Here is a 17,964-nt window from a genome sequence, read left to right on the forward strand (position 1 = left end):
CAGGTATTAGGCGGGTGGGGGATCTCGTTATTAATAGGAAATACACAAAAAGAAATCATATCCTGGAGCAAATTTCTATCGGGACCGTACAAACCCTGAATTGCAGGCAATGAGAAATAAATAAATTCTTGGGGGCCATGACATGAACTCTGGCCACGCTCATCACCCAGGGATTCAGCCTGCTTTTCTGATTGGCTGGACCAGATTGACTTGACAAGACTTTCTCAAAAAAAAGTGCCAATTCATTGCCCCCCCAACCCCTCCCAGAAAAAAAAAACTCTGCATCTACCAACTCCCCCCCACCCCCCCACCCCCCTCACCCCATCAAGTATATTACAGTCAAAAGAAATGGAGATTGATTTAATGATGCTCATCAGACTTGGCACAACTGGTTTGAATGACTCGGCGAAGATCGAAAGGGGCTTAACTCATCTGGGCCAAAGAAGAAACCGTTAGAGGTGGCAAATTCAGGGAAACAGGAAGAGAGGCTTTCCCTTAAAACCAAGAAGGGTGGAGCTCAAAAGAGGAAAAGGGGGAACGCTTCTGGCTGGCTCTGCACAGTGGACAAGTTGCAAACGAAAGAAGAGAAACACATTTCATCATCCAGTGCAGTCCGGGAGTCTCTCACAATATTTTTCATCCAACTGTTTAAAATTCTCAGGTCTGACAATGTATTTGATTTATTTTACAATAGCAATACAACAAAATATATATTTTCTTTAGCCTTTTCTCAGTGAGAACAGAGAAGCTGTACAGCTGAGTAATGAACGTGATGTGTAAGGCCTGTGGCTGGGCTGCTATTGGCTGGACGGGAGGGGTGTCTCCATTCACCAATCAGGGAGGAGACGACCGGCCCTTTAAGGAAAGCGGCCAATGAAGCACAGTTCATCTCTGCGTTCGACAAAGCCTCTCTTGTGAAGGGGGGAACAATTAAGGGACTACACACAACTATTGCAAGGTCTTCCCATCATTGGCTGGCTCCCTGACCCACTGGATTGGGTAGGAAGTGGAGGGCTTGAGGAATGCAAGGTGCAACTCTATATATATATTTATATTTATATATACACACGCACACACACTCACACACACACACAACTGTGTTCAAAAACAGCTGCACTGGAATAGCCAGAAGTTCTCCCAAGGCATCAGCACAAAGACACAGAAGACCCCAGGTGACTTTTCAGGTTCAGTTTGCAACAGAACAAGACAGTTTCTGTGTTGCCACAGTCCGTTCCCTGTGTCACGTCAGAGTTGCAGGAGCCAGCTGTTTTTTTAAAATTTTGTTCCTGTACAATGTAAAAAGCACCACAGGTGGCTGGACTGTCCGTTTGGGTACATACGAGGGGTGGCACCTATTAGACGTCCTTATCTCAGTGTGTTTGTTTTAGAGTTGAGTTTTTGTTTTTAGCGATTGTGTTTCAAAGGCTAGTTATCAGTTGCATCTGTCCTTCCCTCACATCCCCTTCTGGGATCGCTTCTTCCTTGTTAATGGGGATAATATATCCATCACTGTTGCCCTTGCTGATTTGATAATATGTCTGAAGTTGGTTCCCAGCACCGAGATTGGGCATACTTTTGTAGTAAAGGTCCTCATTCTCACTCCTCTTGGAGGGCGACAGATCTTCCTCTGGTTCAGGGCTGCTCTGTGGATATGGGGAGTCCCTCAGGTTCGGCATGCTCGTGTACAGGGAGTCTCTGTTGGGCGACTGCACCGAGTCCTGGGCCTTGGCGGAAAGCTCAGCCGCCTGGGCCTCGGCTTCAGGCTCGGCCCGCTTCTGCTGGTGGTAGAGGAGAGAGTGGGTCCGCTGAGGGATCAGCGGAGCCTCCAGTTCGGGCTGCCGAGCCTGGCCGGGCCGGTCTCCGCGCGCCAGGGTCGAAGCGTCGGCCACGATGGCGTCGTCCTCGCTGCTGCTGCTGTTGTTGTTGGCGACGGTGGCCATCTTGGCAGGCAGGCCTCGGTCGGCGGCGGCCATCTTGGCGGGCAGGCTGCGCTCGAGGTTCGGCGCCTTGTGGCTGCCTCGGAGGTTGTTGTGCACCAGCTCGGAGATGATCATCTTCTCGAAGGCCGTGTCGCCCAGGCTCAAGCCGCAGTCCAACGCCTGCACGCTGTCATTGGAGAAATCCCCGTTCCGAATCGAGTAGCTGTTGTTGAAGTTCCCGTTAAGTGGTAGAGTATCCATCGCGCTGTTGTCCCTCCCGTTGTTCAGTGAATGACCTGCAACAAGAGAAAAAAATGCATGACAGAGTTAGTGTCCTTGTCAGTCCCTTCCGACCAACCTTTCAAACCCGAAGGAAAGAATAACCAAATTTTTTTTGAATGCAGTTCAGGACAAAGCAGCAATTTTGAGCATTTAAGGATAAATGGAGCTGAGAATTAACCCCACCCTGTTCACCCCCAAAAAAATCTAATCTCACTGAGGAAGAGAAATACAACACCATCTCTTTGCCTGTAATACTTATAGTGTGTGGGGCACAGCAAAATGGATTTGTTTTGTCCTGAAATACATTACAGCTGACCTGGGTCAGGAGAGGAGGAACGAGATAAACACACAACCTTCATGAAACAAGTGCAAATAAACAGAACTAAACAATATCAACACAGCAACAGCAAGCAAGACTAACGTTACGGAGCCTTTTCAGCGTGGAACACCGTGTTGCAAAGCGAGGGAAGTGGGGGTGGGGTGGGGTGGGGGGGGTGGAGAAACAGACAAAGCACAAAGTCAGCAGAACATAAACCAAACAGTCAACCTTCTAGAATGACAAGCACCATCTGAAAAACACGACAGACATCAGCTGGATTGGCTCACATGGGGCATTTCACATCAAGTCTGTCTGCTCAAGCTAGTGAGTGTAAGGGTAGCTGACACAAAAGAAAGTGAAGTGATCATTGCAGCATGAAGAAAGATCACACAAACATCTCGAAAGAGAGAGAGAGAGACAGAGACAGAGAGAGCGAGAGAGAAAAGAAACCAGCCAAATGCAATTGCAGGCCTTCCCGTTTAGAATCAAATGCTGGAAATCTGAAACAAAATCAGAAATGGCCGGAGAAACTCAGCAGGTCTGGAGAGAGAAAGCAGAGATAACGATTTGGGTCTGTGACCCTTCTTCAGGGCCCTGTTCCTGAAACGTTGACTCTCACCCCACAGATGCTGCCAGACCTGCCCAAGATTCCCCAGGACTTACTGAATCTCTACAGTGTGGAAACAGGCCATTCGGCCCAACTGGACCACTGACCCACTGAAGAGTAACCCACCCAGATCCATTCCCTATTACTCTACATTTACCCCAGACTAATGTACACCTAACCTACACATCCCTGAACACTCTGGGCAATTTAGCATGGCTAATTCACCTAACCTACATATCTTTGGATTGTGGGAGGAAACCGGAGCACCCGGAGGAAATCCACACAGACACGGGGGAGAACGTGCAAACTCCACAGACAGTCACCCGAGGCTGGAATCGAACTCAGGTCCTTGGTGCTGTGAGGCAGCAGTGCTAACCGCTGAGCCACCTTCCCAGTTTTGTTTGGGGTCTTCTTTTTCTGGTTTCAGCTTCTCATTCCTGATGCTCAGTTTTCTTGTGAGGGACAGGCAGTTCCCACCCATCATTATCCCCCTTCTGTCCATGATCCCCTCCCCCTGCACCCACACTTGAGAGAGTAGGAGGTCTTCAATCACAGTGACGAGGCTGACGGGGGTCAGGAAAGAGGTGGCACTGCTCATGGGGCTGGGGCTTGGCTTTTGTAAGACAATGTCCTTCAAGAGCCTACCCCCAGTGGACAACTGAAGATATTTTCCAAACCAAACACCGAAAGCACTGGAGAAACTCAGCTGATCTGGAGTGTTTGTGGGAAGAGAAACAGAGTGAATGTTTCAATGCTTCATCACAACTGACGTGTTCCCCGGGGCAGGCTGCAGAAAATGGAAGAGTAACTGTGTGTCGGGAGGGGAAGGGAGATGCTTGTTATCCTCAGGAATAAAGGCAAAGTCTTGCAGAAGCTGGAAATCCAAAACAAGCACAGAGAATGAGGCAGCAACTCAGCAGGTCTGGGGTCTGGCCTTGCCTCAGCACTGACATTCTTCAGAACTGGCCCTGAAGATGATTCATACCAGACTCGAAATGGTAACTGTCTTCTTCTGTCTCCACAGACGCTGCCGGACCTGCTGAGCTTCTCCAGCAATATCTGTGCTTGCTCACAATAGCTATAAGCAGGTGTGTAGGCTTGCGTGTGTTTATATGTGTGTGAATGAGGGAGAGAGTCGGTGTTGTGTGTGTGTGTGTGTGAGTGTGTGTGTCAGTGTGTGTGAGAGCTTGTATGTGTGTGAGGATATGAGTGAGTGAGAGCATGTTTTTGAGTGTGTGAGTGAGAATGTGTGTTTGAGTGAGTATATGTGAGTGTGCATGTGAGTGAGTGACTAAGTGTGATTGAGTGGGTGTGAGAGTGTGTTTGAATCTGTGTGTGCATGTGTGAATGTGTGAGAGTGTGTTTGAATGTGTTTGTGCAAATCAGTGTGTGCCTGTCTGCATGCATATCCGTGTGTGATCGAGTGAGTGTGAGAGCATATTTGAGTCAGTGTTGTGTGTGTCAGAGTATGTGTGCATAGGAGCAGCCTCATCCATTTGCAGGATGTTGGAAACAATAATGAGGGAGCATTATACTATTTTCCAGCTTAAGAAATCCTCCAGGCCCAGCACAGACATGTAAACAGCCAGCATGTGATTTGAACACAAATGCAAATGCGGACATGTGCGGAAGGGTGGGGAAGACGATGAGCACATTTATGAGCACGGCATGCCTTGGAAAGTGTGATTTGTATTTTCCTTCACTGTCTGGAATGATGCTAAGTGTGAGTGTGGAGTGTGACTGGCTGAGAGTGATCGCGGAAAGGTTACGTAGAGACTTTGAAGGAGAACAGCTTTGGCTGGAACAGCTGCACTAGACTCCAGGGCCCTGGTGCTGACACTGGCTGATTGCAGAAGGAGCTAGGAGGTGAGGGTGTGAGTTGACCTCCCGGGGAGAGATGTGCAGTAGGCAGTTTTAGTGACTCTGGATTCGACAAGTGCCCGGTTCCCAGGGGAATTCACGCCGCTGGTTTGATTGACCTTCGTAGATTTTGTTGAAGAGATCACTCCTTCCTCCTCACTTCACCCCCTCTCCTTTCCCATCTGCTCCCCCCTCCCAAAACCCCTTTCCTCTCCAGTGAACATCCTGACTGTTGCTGACATTGCCTGCCCCTTTGTGTACCTCGGAGACAGGGCCAGCTGTCGACTCGAGCATGGACAATGAGTGAGTGCTGGGGAGAGGGGCTCAAAAAGCCTGATACCTCCTCTCATCAAAAGTACCATGCCCTGTGGACCTGCTCGACACTGAGAGCAGGAGACTTCGCCGAATATCCCTTCCCCAAACCCCAAAGAGCAAAGCAGGAAAGGAAGACAATTCCCAGAAGTAGGAAAAGCAGTAAAAGCTGTGTTTGAGACAAACTTGGAGGACCAGCCCATTCATTTCCAAGTACTGCCGTCTTTATTTGCAGCCCACTCTGTTTTATCCTCTCCTGAGAAATCTCTGCTAGGGGTCTCGATGGCCCTCACAACCTCACTGTTCAGGACAGGCCCGAAAATCTGAATGCTACTTTTTAACCACAACAACGAATGTGGGACCCTGCAAAAACTAAATTTGCTCTGACAGTATTGCAGTTGCTGTTTACGTTCATCATACCTGTCCTATCAGCACCAGTTCACCCAATTAACAGCCAGAGAATCACAGAGAATCGTTTGCCACTGAGTCTATTCCTCAGCCTCCAGTTATTTTTTCATCTCATTTCAAATAAAGAAAGAGTAAAGTAAAATTAAACAAGCATGCTGGAAGTTTTTTTTACATTTGATAGGCAAAGTTAAGTTTGACTCCCATACTTGTGTCTCTGTAGGTCACTAGAGGGAAGCATAAGGAAAGAGCAAAAGACAAGATATGAAAAAAAAGCAAGCTCGGGTTAGATTCAACATACCACCTTTAACAACATGCAAGCTTTTGATCCTTCCTCTCTTTGCAAGTGCTCCTCGCGCTATAACTCCTTTGTTTGAGATCAGGTAGCAATCCCTTAGCTTTCCTGAGGTGAGCCCTCAGGGCAGTGAAGGGTCAAGTGGCTAGTTTGGTTCACAAGCTCACGCAGAGGTGATTGAGTGAAGAGAGGATTGCTCCATTGGTCACTTGTAAGAACATCGTCAAGGTCTGACACCTTGCTCTTCCTTTAAGGTGGTGCCTTGAACCACCATTTGCTTTGACACTTGGACAATACCCCCAGTAGGTCCTATACGCTCTCGATCACCCCCTTCCCCGCCCTCTGGTCTCCCCCGATGCAGATGGTTTACCCACTCTCCGATCTCGGCCTACCAGGGGAGGTGGGAGCTGCACCCGACACCGTCTCCCAATACACCCTCACACAACTCCCCCGCGGCCTGTATTCCCATGGGAAGTGGGGTCTTTGGTAACAGTAAAGAACTCTCTCACATTCACTGCAAAATACTCTACTCTCCCCTCTTTCAGTGAGACACGGTGCCGTAGCCCCTGAATCTAGCTCATTCAGAATGAACTGGTGACAGAATGATGCATTGGTGGCAGGTGGAGGGGTTGACTAGTTCTTTCCCAAGGTCTTCAGCGAATTATCTCTCTCAGAAGGGAGGCAGTGAGGGTGGGCATGTAGAGGGTGTTGCTGAGTGGATGAGAGTTTAGGAGATGAGGAGATCTGGGGTGGCAATGAGCAGGAATGGGTGATGCAGTGGGGTGGGTGAGTGAATCAAGTGTGCAGGTCAGGAGGGCGAGTGGTGGTGCATTGGTAGGAATGACGGGAGAGAGGTGGGTTGCTTGCATCGAATACCCTGCAGTCCACAAAGTGCCAAAGATCTGATAAGGATGGGCCCTGCTGAAAAGTCCTTTGTCCTTGCCAGGGTAATTCTGACTACAGGCCCACTCTAACAACAGCCATCCGATAGTCACACCTGCCACAGCCATGGTAACAATGGTTTCACAAGAGATAAGGAAGCACACCTGGTGAGCTAAACACGTCAGCTGATGGGGAATTAAAGACAACAGTTTCCGCAAGCAAGGTGTTATAAGGGTTGTTAGTGCCATGGGGTCGCAGAAGAGGATTTGTTAGTAGGTAATTGCCCGTCATCCCTGAAGCAACAAGACAAAGAGAAATACATCAGTTTGTTTTTGTTTCTGTTCAACACACACATACACACAAAAAACAATCTATCTCTCACTTTGTCTCTCTCTCTCTCTCACACACACACATATACAAAAGCAATCTATCTCTCACTTTCTCTCTCACACACACACAAAAACAATCTATCTCTCACACACACACACAAAAACAATCTATCTCTCACTCTCTCACACACACACAAAAACAATCTATCTCTCACACACACACACAAAAACAATCTATCTCTCACTCTCTCACACACACACAAAAACAATCTATCACTCTCTCTCACACACACATACACACACAAAAACAATCTATCTCTCACACACACACACAAAAACAATCTATCTCTCACTCTCTCACACACACACAAAAACAATCTATCACTCTCTCTCACACACACATACACACACAAAAACAATCTATCTCTCACACACACACACAAAAACAATCTATCTCTCACTCTCTCACACACACACAAAAACAATCTATCACTCTCTCTCACACACACATACACACACAAAAACAATCTATCTCTCACTCTCTCTCTCTCACACACACACACAAAAACAATCTATCTCTCACTCTCTCTCTCTCACACACACACACAAAAACAATCTATCTCTCACTCTCTCTCTCTCACACACACACACAAAAACAATCTATCACTCTCTCACACACACACACACATACAGACACAAAAACAATCTATCTCTCACTCTCTCTCTCTCTCTCTCACACACATACACACACACACAACCCTTAACAATGGAAATGATGCATCTTTTAAAAACCCATCTGAGGAGGCCTGCCCGTTTCTGATGTAAAATTGTGACTCATTGTACCATTGCTCAGGTGAAAACCATTTTAAAAAATGGCCCCACAAAATGGGCAATAATTATCATCCCTTTCTTTTATTTTGAACATCAAGGTGGCTGACAGCCTGGTGTGGTATTGTCAATTTCATACACTTTAGGGAACATCATCATGCTGGGAAAATAGGACTTTATGTTGCCTTGAGTCACCACAAGGTTCCCAAAGTGGAAAGGCCTGAGATCTTCACATAATGATTATAACAAGGTCAGCCAGGTGGACCTCATAGAATATGAGTTCCTTGACTGGGGCTGATAACCTGGTCCAATCAGGGAGCCCTGGCTGACAGATAGAAGGGGTGAGTGTTAGAGATACTGACACTCTGGCAGCAGACTCTGACTGAGGCAGGACTGAAGTCAAGGACTATTCATGTGTAAATAAAGGGTGACTCGGTGATGGGATACCAGCCTCTGTGGAGCCATTTCAATTCGGGGGGGGTGTTTGACATCCTGATATTTGGTGGTTGGGAATCTAAAATTAAAATTGCTTAGTAAAGCAAAGTATTCATTTATAGAATATGGAAATGGTGGCAAAAAGGGATTGAAAATAAACATTATGATATCTTTTTAAAAAATTAACAGCGTTTTGTTTTGCCTTGTTTTGCATTAGTTTTCAGAATGACTGTCTCCACATTCACCAATAATCTTTGGTGCCCATCATCCATGTGTCCTGTTGTGGTGTCAGGGAATATTTTAGGCGACCCTGCTATTGTCCACCATATCCCCAACCCCCTCCATTTACTCAGTCTCTCTCTCTCTCTCTCAACAGCTCAGTGAGTTTATCCAGTGAGTAGCTGACCCAAGTAGGGTAAGAGCATTACAAGTTCGATTCCTTGCCTGCTCTCAGCGGGTTAACAACAACAACAACTACTGCAGCAGCAGCCTGCATTTATCTTGTGCACATAACATCCCCAAATGTTTAACAGGCTACAGCCAGGAACCTCTCCTCACCAAGAGTGAGGGAATAAAACGAAATGGGAAAGGAATTGGAAATGGGCACGCCCCCAACTCCTGATCTCTGACCTTCTGTCATTGGGCCCAGTCCACCTCCAGTCATTCACTTCCCCAGATTCAGAAGTCACATGACACCAGGCTATAGTTCAGCAGGTTTATTTGAAATCACAAGCTTTGGATCACCTGCACACTTCCCTCGACGAAGGAGCAGCACTCCGAAAGCTTGTGATTTCAAATAAACCTGGAAGACTATAACCTGGCGTCGTGTGAATTTTAACTTTGTCCACCCCAGTACAACACTGGTACCACCCCATCCCACCTTGGCTGTGTACGGGGTGTGCAGACTTTAGGAACATGTAAAGACAAACTTGATTAGATTAGATTACTTACAGTGTGGAAACAGGCCCTTCGGCCCAACAAGTCCACACTGACCCACCGAAGCGCAACCCACCCAGACCCATTCCCCTACATTTACCCCTTCACCTAACACTACGGGCAATTTAGCATGGCCAATTCACCTAACCTGCACATTTTTGGACTGTGGGAGGAAACCGGAGCACCCGGAGGAAACCCACTCAGACACAGGGAGAATGTGCAAACTCCACACAGTCAGTCACCCGAGGCGGGAATTGAACCCGGGTCTCTGGCGCTGTGAGGCAGCAGTGCTAACCACTGTGCCCCCACCGTGCCTCTCTGTGCCCGGACTGTGACTGCAAGCAGCAAGGGTGGATTCAACCAACAAACGGGTCCCTGCCCCAAAACTAGAGATTGGCTAACACTATCTATCTGCTAACCCCACAATCTCATCACCTGCCCCTCACCCCAACTGCTGCCCAATTTCAAAATTGTTGGCTGCACTATGCTGATACGCGGTGTGTTAAAAGATTTGTCGTTTCCGTTAGCTCTCGTTCTACTTAATTCCATCTGGTGCTCATTTTAACTAAAAATCAACAGCAACAAGGTATTAAATTTCCAAAGTTTATCATGCTGGGGAAACCCAATTGTTAACTTGACATCTACTTATGTTTTAGAGTCATCGAGCATGGAAACACACCCTTCGGTCCAACCCGTCCACGCCGACCAGATATCACAACCCTATCTAGTCCCACCTGCCAGCACCCGGCCCATATCCTTCTAAACCCTTCCTATTCATATGCCCATCCAGATGCCTTTTAAATGTTGCAATTGTACCAGCCTCCACCATTTCCTATGGCAGCTCATTCCATACGCATACCACCCCTTAGGTCTCTTTTATATCTTTCCCCTCGCATCCTAAACCTATGCGCTCTGGTTCTGGACACCACAACCCTAGGGAAAAGACTTTGTCTATTTATCCTATCCATGTCCCTCATGATTTTATAAACCTCTATAAGGTCACCCCTCAGCCTCCGATGCTCCAGGGAAAACAGCCCTAACCTATTCAACCTCTCCCTATATCTTAAATCCTCCAAGCCTGGCAACATCCTTGTAAATCTTTTCTGAACCCTTTCAAATTCTACATCTTTCCGATAGGAAGGAGATCAGAATTGCACGCAATATTCCAACAGTGGCCTAACCAATGTCCTATACAGCCACAACATGACCTCCCAACTCCTGTACTCAATACTCTGACCAATAAAGGAAAGCATACCAAATGCCTTCTTCACTATCCTACCTACCTGCGACTCCACTTTCAAGGAGCTATGAATCTGCACTCCAAGGTCTCTTTGTTCAGCAACACTCCCTAGGACCTTACCATTAAGTGTATAAATCCTGCTAAGATTTGCCAAAACTGGTCTCGCTTTACATCAATTATCAAAAAGCTTTCTCTCAAAATTCATTTACGGTGTGAACTGCCCATCCCTCTTTGCCCAGAGGGCAGCTAAGAGTCAAAAGCAGGTCTGGAGGCACATGGAGGCCAGACCAGGTAAGGAAGGCAGATTTCCTTCTCTAGAGGACATGAGTGAACCAGATGGGTCTTTCCTGACAATGCTTGAGAAGTGTGTGCTGACCAGTTAACCAGTGCATTGGTGGAGACAGTTCACCAGTGAATGTACCGGTTTGATGACAACTGACAGTTAGCTGCCAAGCTTTGTTTCAATTAAGATCAGGCAGGTTGTCCGCCTTCAGTCAAGGAACTGCCATGAGGAATGAACCAAATAGCTGCCTCTTATTTTGTTCAGTTAAATTATTGTGTAGAGTTTGTGTGTACATGTCTTTTTTTCTCAGAGAAAGTGAGAATTGCGGATGGTGGAGATTAGAATCCAAGAGTGTGGTGCTGGAAAAGCACAGCAAATCAGGCAGTATCTCAGGAGCAGGAGAGTCAACATTTTGGGCATAAATGTTCCAGTCCTGATGAAGAGCTGATGCCATAAATGTCAATTCTCCTGCTCCTCAGATGCTGCCTGACATGTTGTGCTTTTCCAGCACCCCACTCTTTGACTGTTTTTTTTCCATCTGGAAAGGTTATTAACTGATGAAGTAATTTATCTAGCTCCCAGGGTATGCAAGTGCACCACAATTCAAACTCAAAGGACAATCTTAAATTTGGTGTCAGCATAATTCTCGAAACACTCAGAGTTATTCAGCAAATACTGGCCAATCTCAGACTCAGAACTAGTGTTGGACACTGTGCTTAGAGGTTTGTATGACAATCCAGCAGCTTGTTGTGTGTTCGGCTGAATGTAATCCCAAAATGTAAATGATTTATTTGTTGTACTTGGAATCCATTGTTGCATGTAAGAATTTCATTACTTATTAGGACCATAAACCCAATAACAGAAGTAGGCCATTCAGCCCATTGAATCTGTTCACCATTCAATGAGATCATGGCTAATCTGCTAATCCTCATCTCCACTTTCCTGCCTTTTCCCCATAACCTTTGATTCCCTTAACTGATTAAACATCTGTTTCTCTCAGCTCTGGACATACTGAATGCCCCTGCCTCAACAGTCCTCTGGAGTAAATAATTCCACAGTTTCACTGACTGCTGAGAGAATTAATTCCTCCTCATCTCTGTCCCATTATTATGAAATTATAGCCTCTGGTTCCAGACTCTTCCATAAGGGCAAACAACTTTCCATCTTCTGCTCAAATTTACCTTTGAAATGGAGCATGAAGCAAACCCCCTTCCCATGAAGTCTTCACTGAAAAATCAGTGAACACAATGGAGTGGTGGGGGCAGAGGGGGTCTCTACTGCTGTCTATTGCAAACTGACTTTCCCTGGTTAGTATACACCCTGGAATATGAACAGTCCCACACGCAATGATTGGCCTTATCAACAATCTTCATCAAGAAGGATTCAGCCATTTTGGTCACCGTGATCGCTTGATACACCGAAATTGGGAACATCAAAGCCATGCTGTGGGGTAATAGTGACACAGATCAGATCATTTTCACTGGGTAGCGTGTCACCTCACAACTGGGTTAAGTCACAGAATTCCTACAGTGCAGAAAAAAGCCATTTGGCCCGTTAAGCCTGCACTGACCCTCCAAAGAGCATTGCACCCAAACCCAGCCTCAGTCTCCAATCCAACCCTGCAAACCCACATTTCCCATGGCTAACACACCTAACCTGCATATCCCTGGACATTATGGGCGATTTCCCATGGCCAATCCACCTGACCTGCACATCTTTGGACAGTGAGAGGAAACCAGAGCACCCAGTGGAAACCCACGCAGACATGGGGAGAATGTGCAAAATCCACACAGACAGTCGCCCGAGGCTGGAATTGAATCTGGATCCATAGCGCTGTGAGGCAGCAGCCCCTCTCTGTTAGACCTGGTGTCATGTGACTTTTGACTTTGCCACCTGTTTGCATCTCCACACCTTGAGTACACCTAATGACCCAACCTCAACAGCCTTCTGCAGTAAAGAATTCCACTGATTCACCACATCTGAGAGAAGACATTCCTCCTCATCTCCATTATATTTTCTCTTTGCACATTTCTCCAATTCCCTTCTGGAAGTCATGGTTGAACCTGCCTCCACCACATTCTCAAGCACTATATTCCAGATCCTAACCACTCACTGAATAACAATATATTTCCCTCACTTGGGGCCTTGGGTCACTTCAATACTGGTGTCCTCTGCAACTCCACCCTCTGACAAATCAAACAGTTCGTTGTTCTCTGTCTACTCCATCAAGACCTTTCAGGAATATTTCTGTCAAATCCCCTTTGCTTCTCCAAGGGAACAATTTCAGTTTCTCGACACTTCTTTCAACAATTGCTTGGCACTTAATTGTCAGTTGTCAACTAACTGGTACATTCACCATGGCAACAGTTACATGAATCAGAGTCCCCGTATCTGAAGTCTCTCATCCCTGGAACATGTGCCCTGGCAAAACAGCAGTCAGAGTGGGCTATTCACCTCCCTAGTGACGAGTTTAATTCAGCCTTAGCTAACATTCCACATTGGGTCAGTGATTGACCAGAGGAACTCCTGCATGACTCAGAGACTGTAATTCAGAGAAAGTGAGGTCTGCAGATGCTGGAATGTTAAGCTTGGAAAACGCTACTGTAGAGTACAGTTAATGGAAAGGTTATGTTAGGGAAGTCATCATCCAGCATCTAAATACAGATATATGGAAAATAGGAGCAGGTAAGGGCTATTTAAGCCTGCTCCACCATTCAATATGATTGCACCTTATCACTCTACTCAGTCCCCTGTTCTGGCTTTCGCCCCATACACTTTGATCCCTTTAGCCTGAAGGAGTAGTGATCAGACAATGGCCTAGTGGTATTTTGCTAGATCTATTAATCTGGAGTCCCAGCTAATTTTTTTTAGATTAGATTAGATTAGATTACTTACAGTGTGGAAACAGGCCCTTCGGCCCAACAAGTCCACACCGACCCGCCGAAGCGCAACCCACCCATACCCCTACATTTACCCCTTATTACCTAACACTACGGACAATTTAGCATGACCAATTCACCTGACCTGCACATCTTTGGACTGTGGGAGGAAACCGGAGCACCCGGAGGAAATCCACGCAGACACGGGGAGAACGTGCAAACTCCATACAGTCAGTCGCCTGAGTCGGGAATTGAACCCGGGTCTCTGGCGCTGTGAGGCAGCAGTGCTAACCACTGTGCCACCGTGCCACCCCCACCACTGTGCCACCGTGCCGCCCCCAATGTTCTGTGGATTTGGGTCCCACCCTGGCAGATGGTAGAATCTGAATTCAATACAGATTCTAGAATTAAGGGCCTAATGATAACTATGAAACCATTACTAATTGTTGGGAAAAATCCAACTGGATTCATTAATGCCCTTTAGGGAAGGAAATCTTCCATCCTTACCCAGTCTGGCCTACACATGACTCTAGACCCATAGCAATGTGTTTGACGCTTAACTGCCCTCTGGGCAATTAGGGATGGGCAATAAATACTGGCTTTGCCAAGGACACCTACATCCTGTGAATGAATAGAAAACACTAATTCCAAAATATTCAATGGTTTAGCCTCAAACACTTTCTATGGCAGAGAATTCCACAGACTCATAACTCTCCAAATGAAGAAATTTCTCCCCATGTCAATCTTAGGTTGTTTTGAGGGATATGGGTCAAATGCAGGCAGGTGAAACCAGTTTAGTTTGGGAAGATGGACTGGTTGGACGAAGATTTCTGTCTCCATGCTGTATGATTCTAAGTGACCCACCACCTATTCTTAGACTGACCCCTGGTTTTGGACTCCCCGGTCATTGGGAGCATCCTTCTTGTATCTAGCCCTGTTAGAATTTTATAGGTTTTGATGAGAACCCCCTCATTCTTCTAAACACCAGCGAATATAATCCAAACCAATCCAGTTTCTCTTTGTACGTCAGCTCTGCCATCCCAGGAATCAGTCTGAGAAACCTTCCATAGTCAGAACATCCTTCCTCAGAAAAGGAGACCAAAACACCAACACAATACTGGTCTTACAAAGTCCCCATACCAGTGCAGCAAGACATCGCTGCTAAATCCTGCCATTATTACCTAACTGTGACTTCAGACTCAAAGCTATGTGGTTGACCTCTAAATTGCCGTCTGAAATGGCTCTTGGAAGCCACTCAGTTCAACAAGCAATTAGGGACGGGCAATAATTACTGTCCCCGCAAGTGATGCACACATCCCATGAAAGAATAATGAACAAAAAACACCCGGGTTATTCCCTAAAGTGGCCTAGTAAGGCTCTCAAGCACTACTTGTGGACCAAAAGTCCTGTACATCAAGTCGAATTGTTCACAAAGAATTTTTAAAAAACGCATAAACAGGAATATTTCCCTCTTATGTGCATTAAAGAAAAAATGCAGCTGTTTTAACAGATCTCTGAGTTATGCACTTTACTGTTACCTTGCCTGTTTCTAAACAGCTGCAATAAGATAATTAAACATTTAAAAGATCACATTTTAATTTAGGACTGAGATAATGAATCACCTGCTAAATATTTCACTTCAAGTGGCTTCAAAGCCTGATAATTCAGTCAGTAAAGAGCTTTTCGATTATGTGAAAACGTCTTCTCTACTCAAATTATTGTCAAGACATATCAACATGTGAGGATCATCTTATATTTATCTCCAGTCACAGCTGTGTTCAATGTGGACTCTACTTTTAATCAATTAGCCATCAATGGGAGTATTATCACTATCTAAAACCTAGCCATTGCAACAGGATTGATGAGGGCATTAATGAAATATTTTGTTATTTGAATAAAGATTATTCAGTGCTAACTCATTTAATGCATTTTGCAACAAGGGCTTGCAGCTCAGTCCTTTCACCCAGAGATTTCCAATAAATACCAACAACGAGGCGAAAGTTGAAGGAAGGGGGAATGTGGAGTGAACATCAAGATTTCAAGGCAGGGGTGAAAGAGGGGGTGACGAACATGAAAGCAGTAAACAGGATGTTGTGAGGCCTCTCCTGGGGTACTGTGTCCAGTTCTGGTCACCCTGTGACAGGAAGGGTATTATCGAGCTAGAGGGGGTTCCGAAAAGATTTACCAGGATGATGCCAAGCATGGAAAGTTTGAGTTATAAGGAGGGGCTGGATAAGCTATGACTTTTTTCACTGGAGCGTAGGAGGTTTAGGGATGATATTCTGGAGGTTTATAAAATCGTGAGGGACATAGATAAGGCGAACAGCAGGTGTCTTTTCCCCAGGGTGGTGGAGTGGGGAGTTTCATACATGTTTCAGGTGAGAGGAGAAAGTATGTGAGAGGCAACTTTTTAACGCAGAGAGTAATTTGTGTGTGGAATGAACTTCCAGAGGAAGTGGTGGATGTGGGTATAGTTACAATATTTGGAAGACATTAGTACATGAATAAGAAATGTTTAGAGGGACATGGACCAAGTGCAAGCAGGTGGGACTAGTTTAGTTTGGGATTATGGTCAGCATGGACTAGTTGGACCAAAGGGTCTGTTTCTGTGCTGTATAACTGTTTGGCTGGCATTGATTCTGCACTGTCAACAATTTTCAGTGGTCTGAGGGCACTTTGACAGGAGAAGAAGTAAATGACACGATAGTAAAGGAGGAGAAATTAGAAGATTGGTTAGAAGCTTAAACTGATGGCTTGCTTTTCAGGGGGAACTTGTAAAGGTGGGAAGATGGAGGGGTTCAGGGGAAGAATTTTTGAGATCGGGGACTCAGCTGCCCAAAGGCACATATGACATTTGCTAACTGTGGGGCAAGGGGATTACACAGAGAGTGCCTGCAACATGGAATGAGGCAATTCAACCCTTCACGTCCATACTGGCTCTCCACAAGAACTATTTGAATGGCCTCATTCCTCTGGCTCTTTCTTGAGGCCCAGAAAAGGGCCTTCCTTTCAGCTGCTTGAATCCCTTCTACATCACACTGGCAGTCAGTGTAATCCATAACCTAACCTCTCGCTGCATAACAACCGTGTTCTCACATCACCTTGTGCTCCTTTCCTTCATTACCTTCAATCGATGACTCTGTCCATATCAGCAGTTCCTCTCTGTCCATTCTGACTAGAACCCTCGGGATTTTGAGCACCTCCATCAACTTTCGCTGCTCAAAGGAGAAGAGTCCTAGCTTCTCCAGATAATCCCCCATTCCTGGAAACATTCTTCTAAATCTTCTCTCTGCATCCTCTCTCCAAAGCCTTCACCAAATTCCTACTTTGGCCACAATGCTGCAGTTAAAGCTGAACCTGTATGTTGTTCAACTTTAACATAACTTCCTTGATTTTATAATTAATTCCTCCAGTTCGAGAGGGAGAGGAAACATCGACTCCACAACTTCTTCTTCAAGACCCTTCGAGATCTTATATGTTTCAACCAAGTTACCTCTTAATCTTCCAAACTCCAGCAGTTACAAGCCTAGCTTGTCCTACCCTTCCTCACCCATTCTCGGTACTATTCTCGTAGTCTCTGAATCGTTTCCACTGCACTTACGTTCTTCAATAAATAAAGAGATGAAGACCGTACACAGCTGTCTTACAATGCTCAGTAAAACTGAAAGATAATGGGTGGCTCAGTGGTTAGCACTGCTGCCTCACAGCGCCAAGCACTCGGGTTCAATTCCTGCCTTAGGCAACTATCTGTGTGAAGTTTGCACATTCTCCCTGTGTCTGTGTGGGTTTCCTCCCACAGTCCAAAGATGTGCAGGTTAGGTGAACTGGCCATGCTAGATTGCCCATAGTGTTAGGTGCATTAGCCACGGGTAAATGTAGGGGAATGGGTCTGGGTGGGTTGCTCTGTGGAGGGTCGGTGTGGACTGTAGGGAATCTAATCTAATCTAATCTAATCTAATCTATAAACTCAGTACTTTTTGATTCTGTCCACGACCAACATAACATTCTGTTTGCTTTCCAAAGGCAGAGATGGTCCAGAGGGTCTACCCGGTTATCTACTAAGGAGGAATCCCTGGGCTTTTTGTTTCATGGACACAGATTTCTAATCACAGCCTTCACGACAGCCAGGCAATCCTCGCTGTGCATGGGTGGG

General features: G+C 46.1%; 1 protein-coding gene across 17 annotated transcripts in view; it reads right to left on the bottom strand.

Annotated features, from left to right (window-relative positions):
* Nucleotides 1-325: 325 nt before the first annotated feature.
* The window catches only part of adgrl2a (adhesion G protein-coupled receptor L2a), a 1,095,933-nt gene continuing 1,078,294 nt past the window's right edge, over nt 326-17,964 (bottom strand). For 9 of the 17 annotated variants that reach the window (XM_087990388.1, XM_087990387.1, XM_087990393.1 and 6 more), the window contains 3 exons: nt 7,046-7,174; nt 5,914-5,931; nt 326-2,215 (listed from right to left, as the gene is read on the bottom strand). In XM_087990388.1, coding sequence (XP_087846514.1) covers nt 1,419-2,215; nt 5,914-5,931; nt 7,046-7,174 — 944 coding nt within the window. In that variant the 3' untranslated portion in view covers nt 326-1,418. The remainder of the gene's footprint in view (nt 2,216-5,913; nt 5,932-7,045; nt 7,175-17,964) is intronic. The other 8 variants (XM_087990392.1, XM_087990395.1, XM_087990398.1 and 5 more) reach the window with 2 other exon arrangements.

Source organism: Chiloscyllium plagiosum, unplaced genomic scaffold (genome assembly GCF_037043375.1).
Source record: "Chiloscyllium plagiosum isolate Xiang-an unplaced genomic scaffold, Cpla_swu_hap1 HiC_scaffold_9, whole genome shotgun sequence".
Taxonomy (NCBI): domain Eukaryota; kingdom Metazoa; phylum Chordata; class Chondrichthyes; order Orectolobiformes; family Hemiscylliidae; genus Chiloscyllium; species Chiloscyllium plagiosum.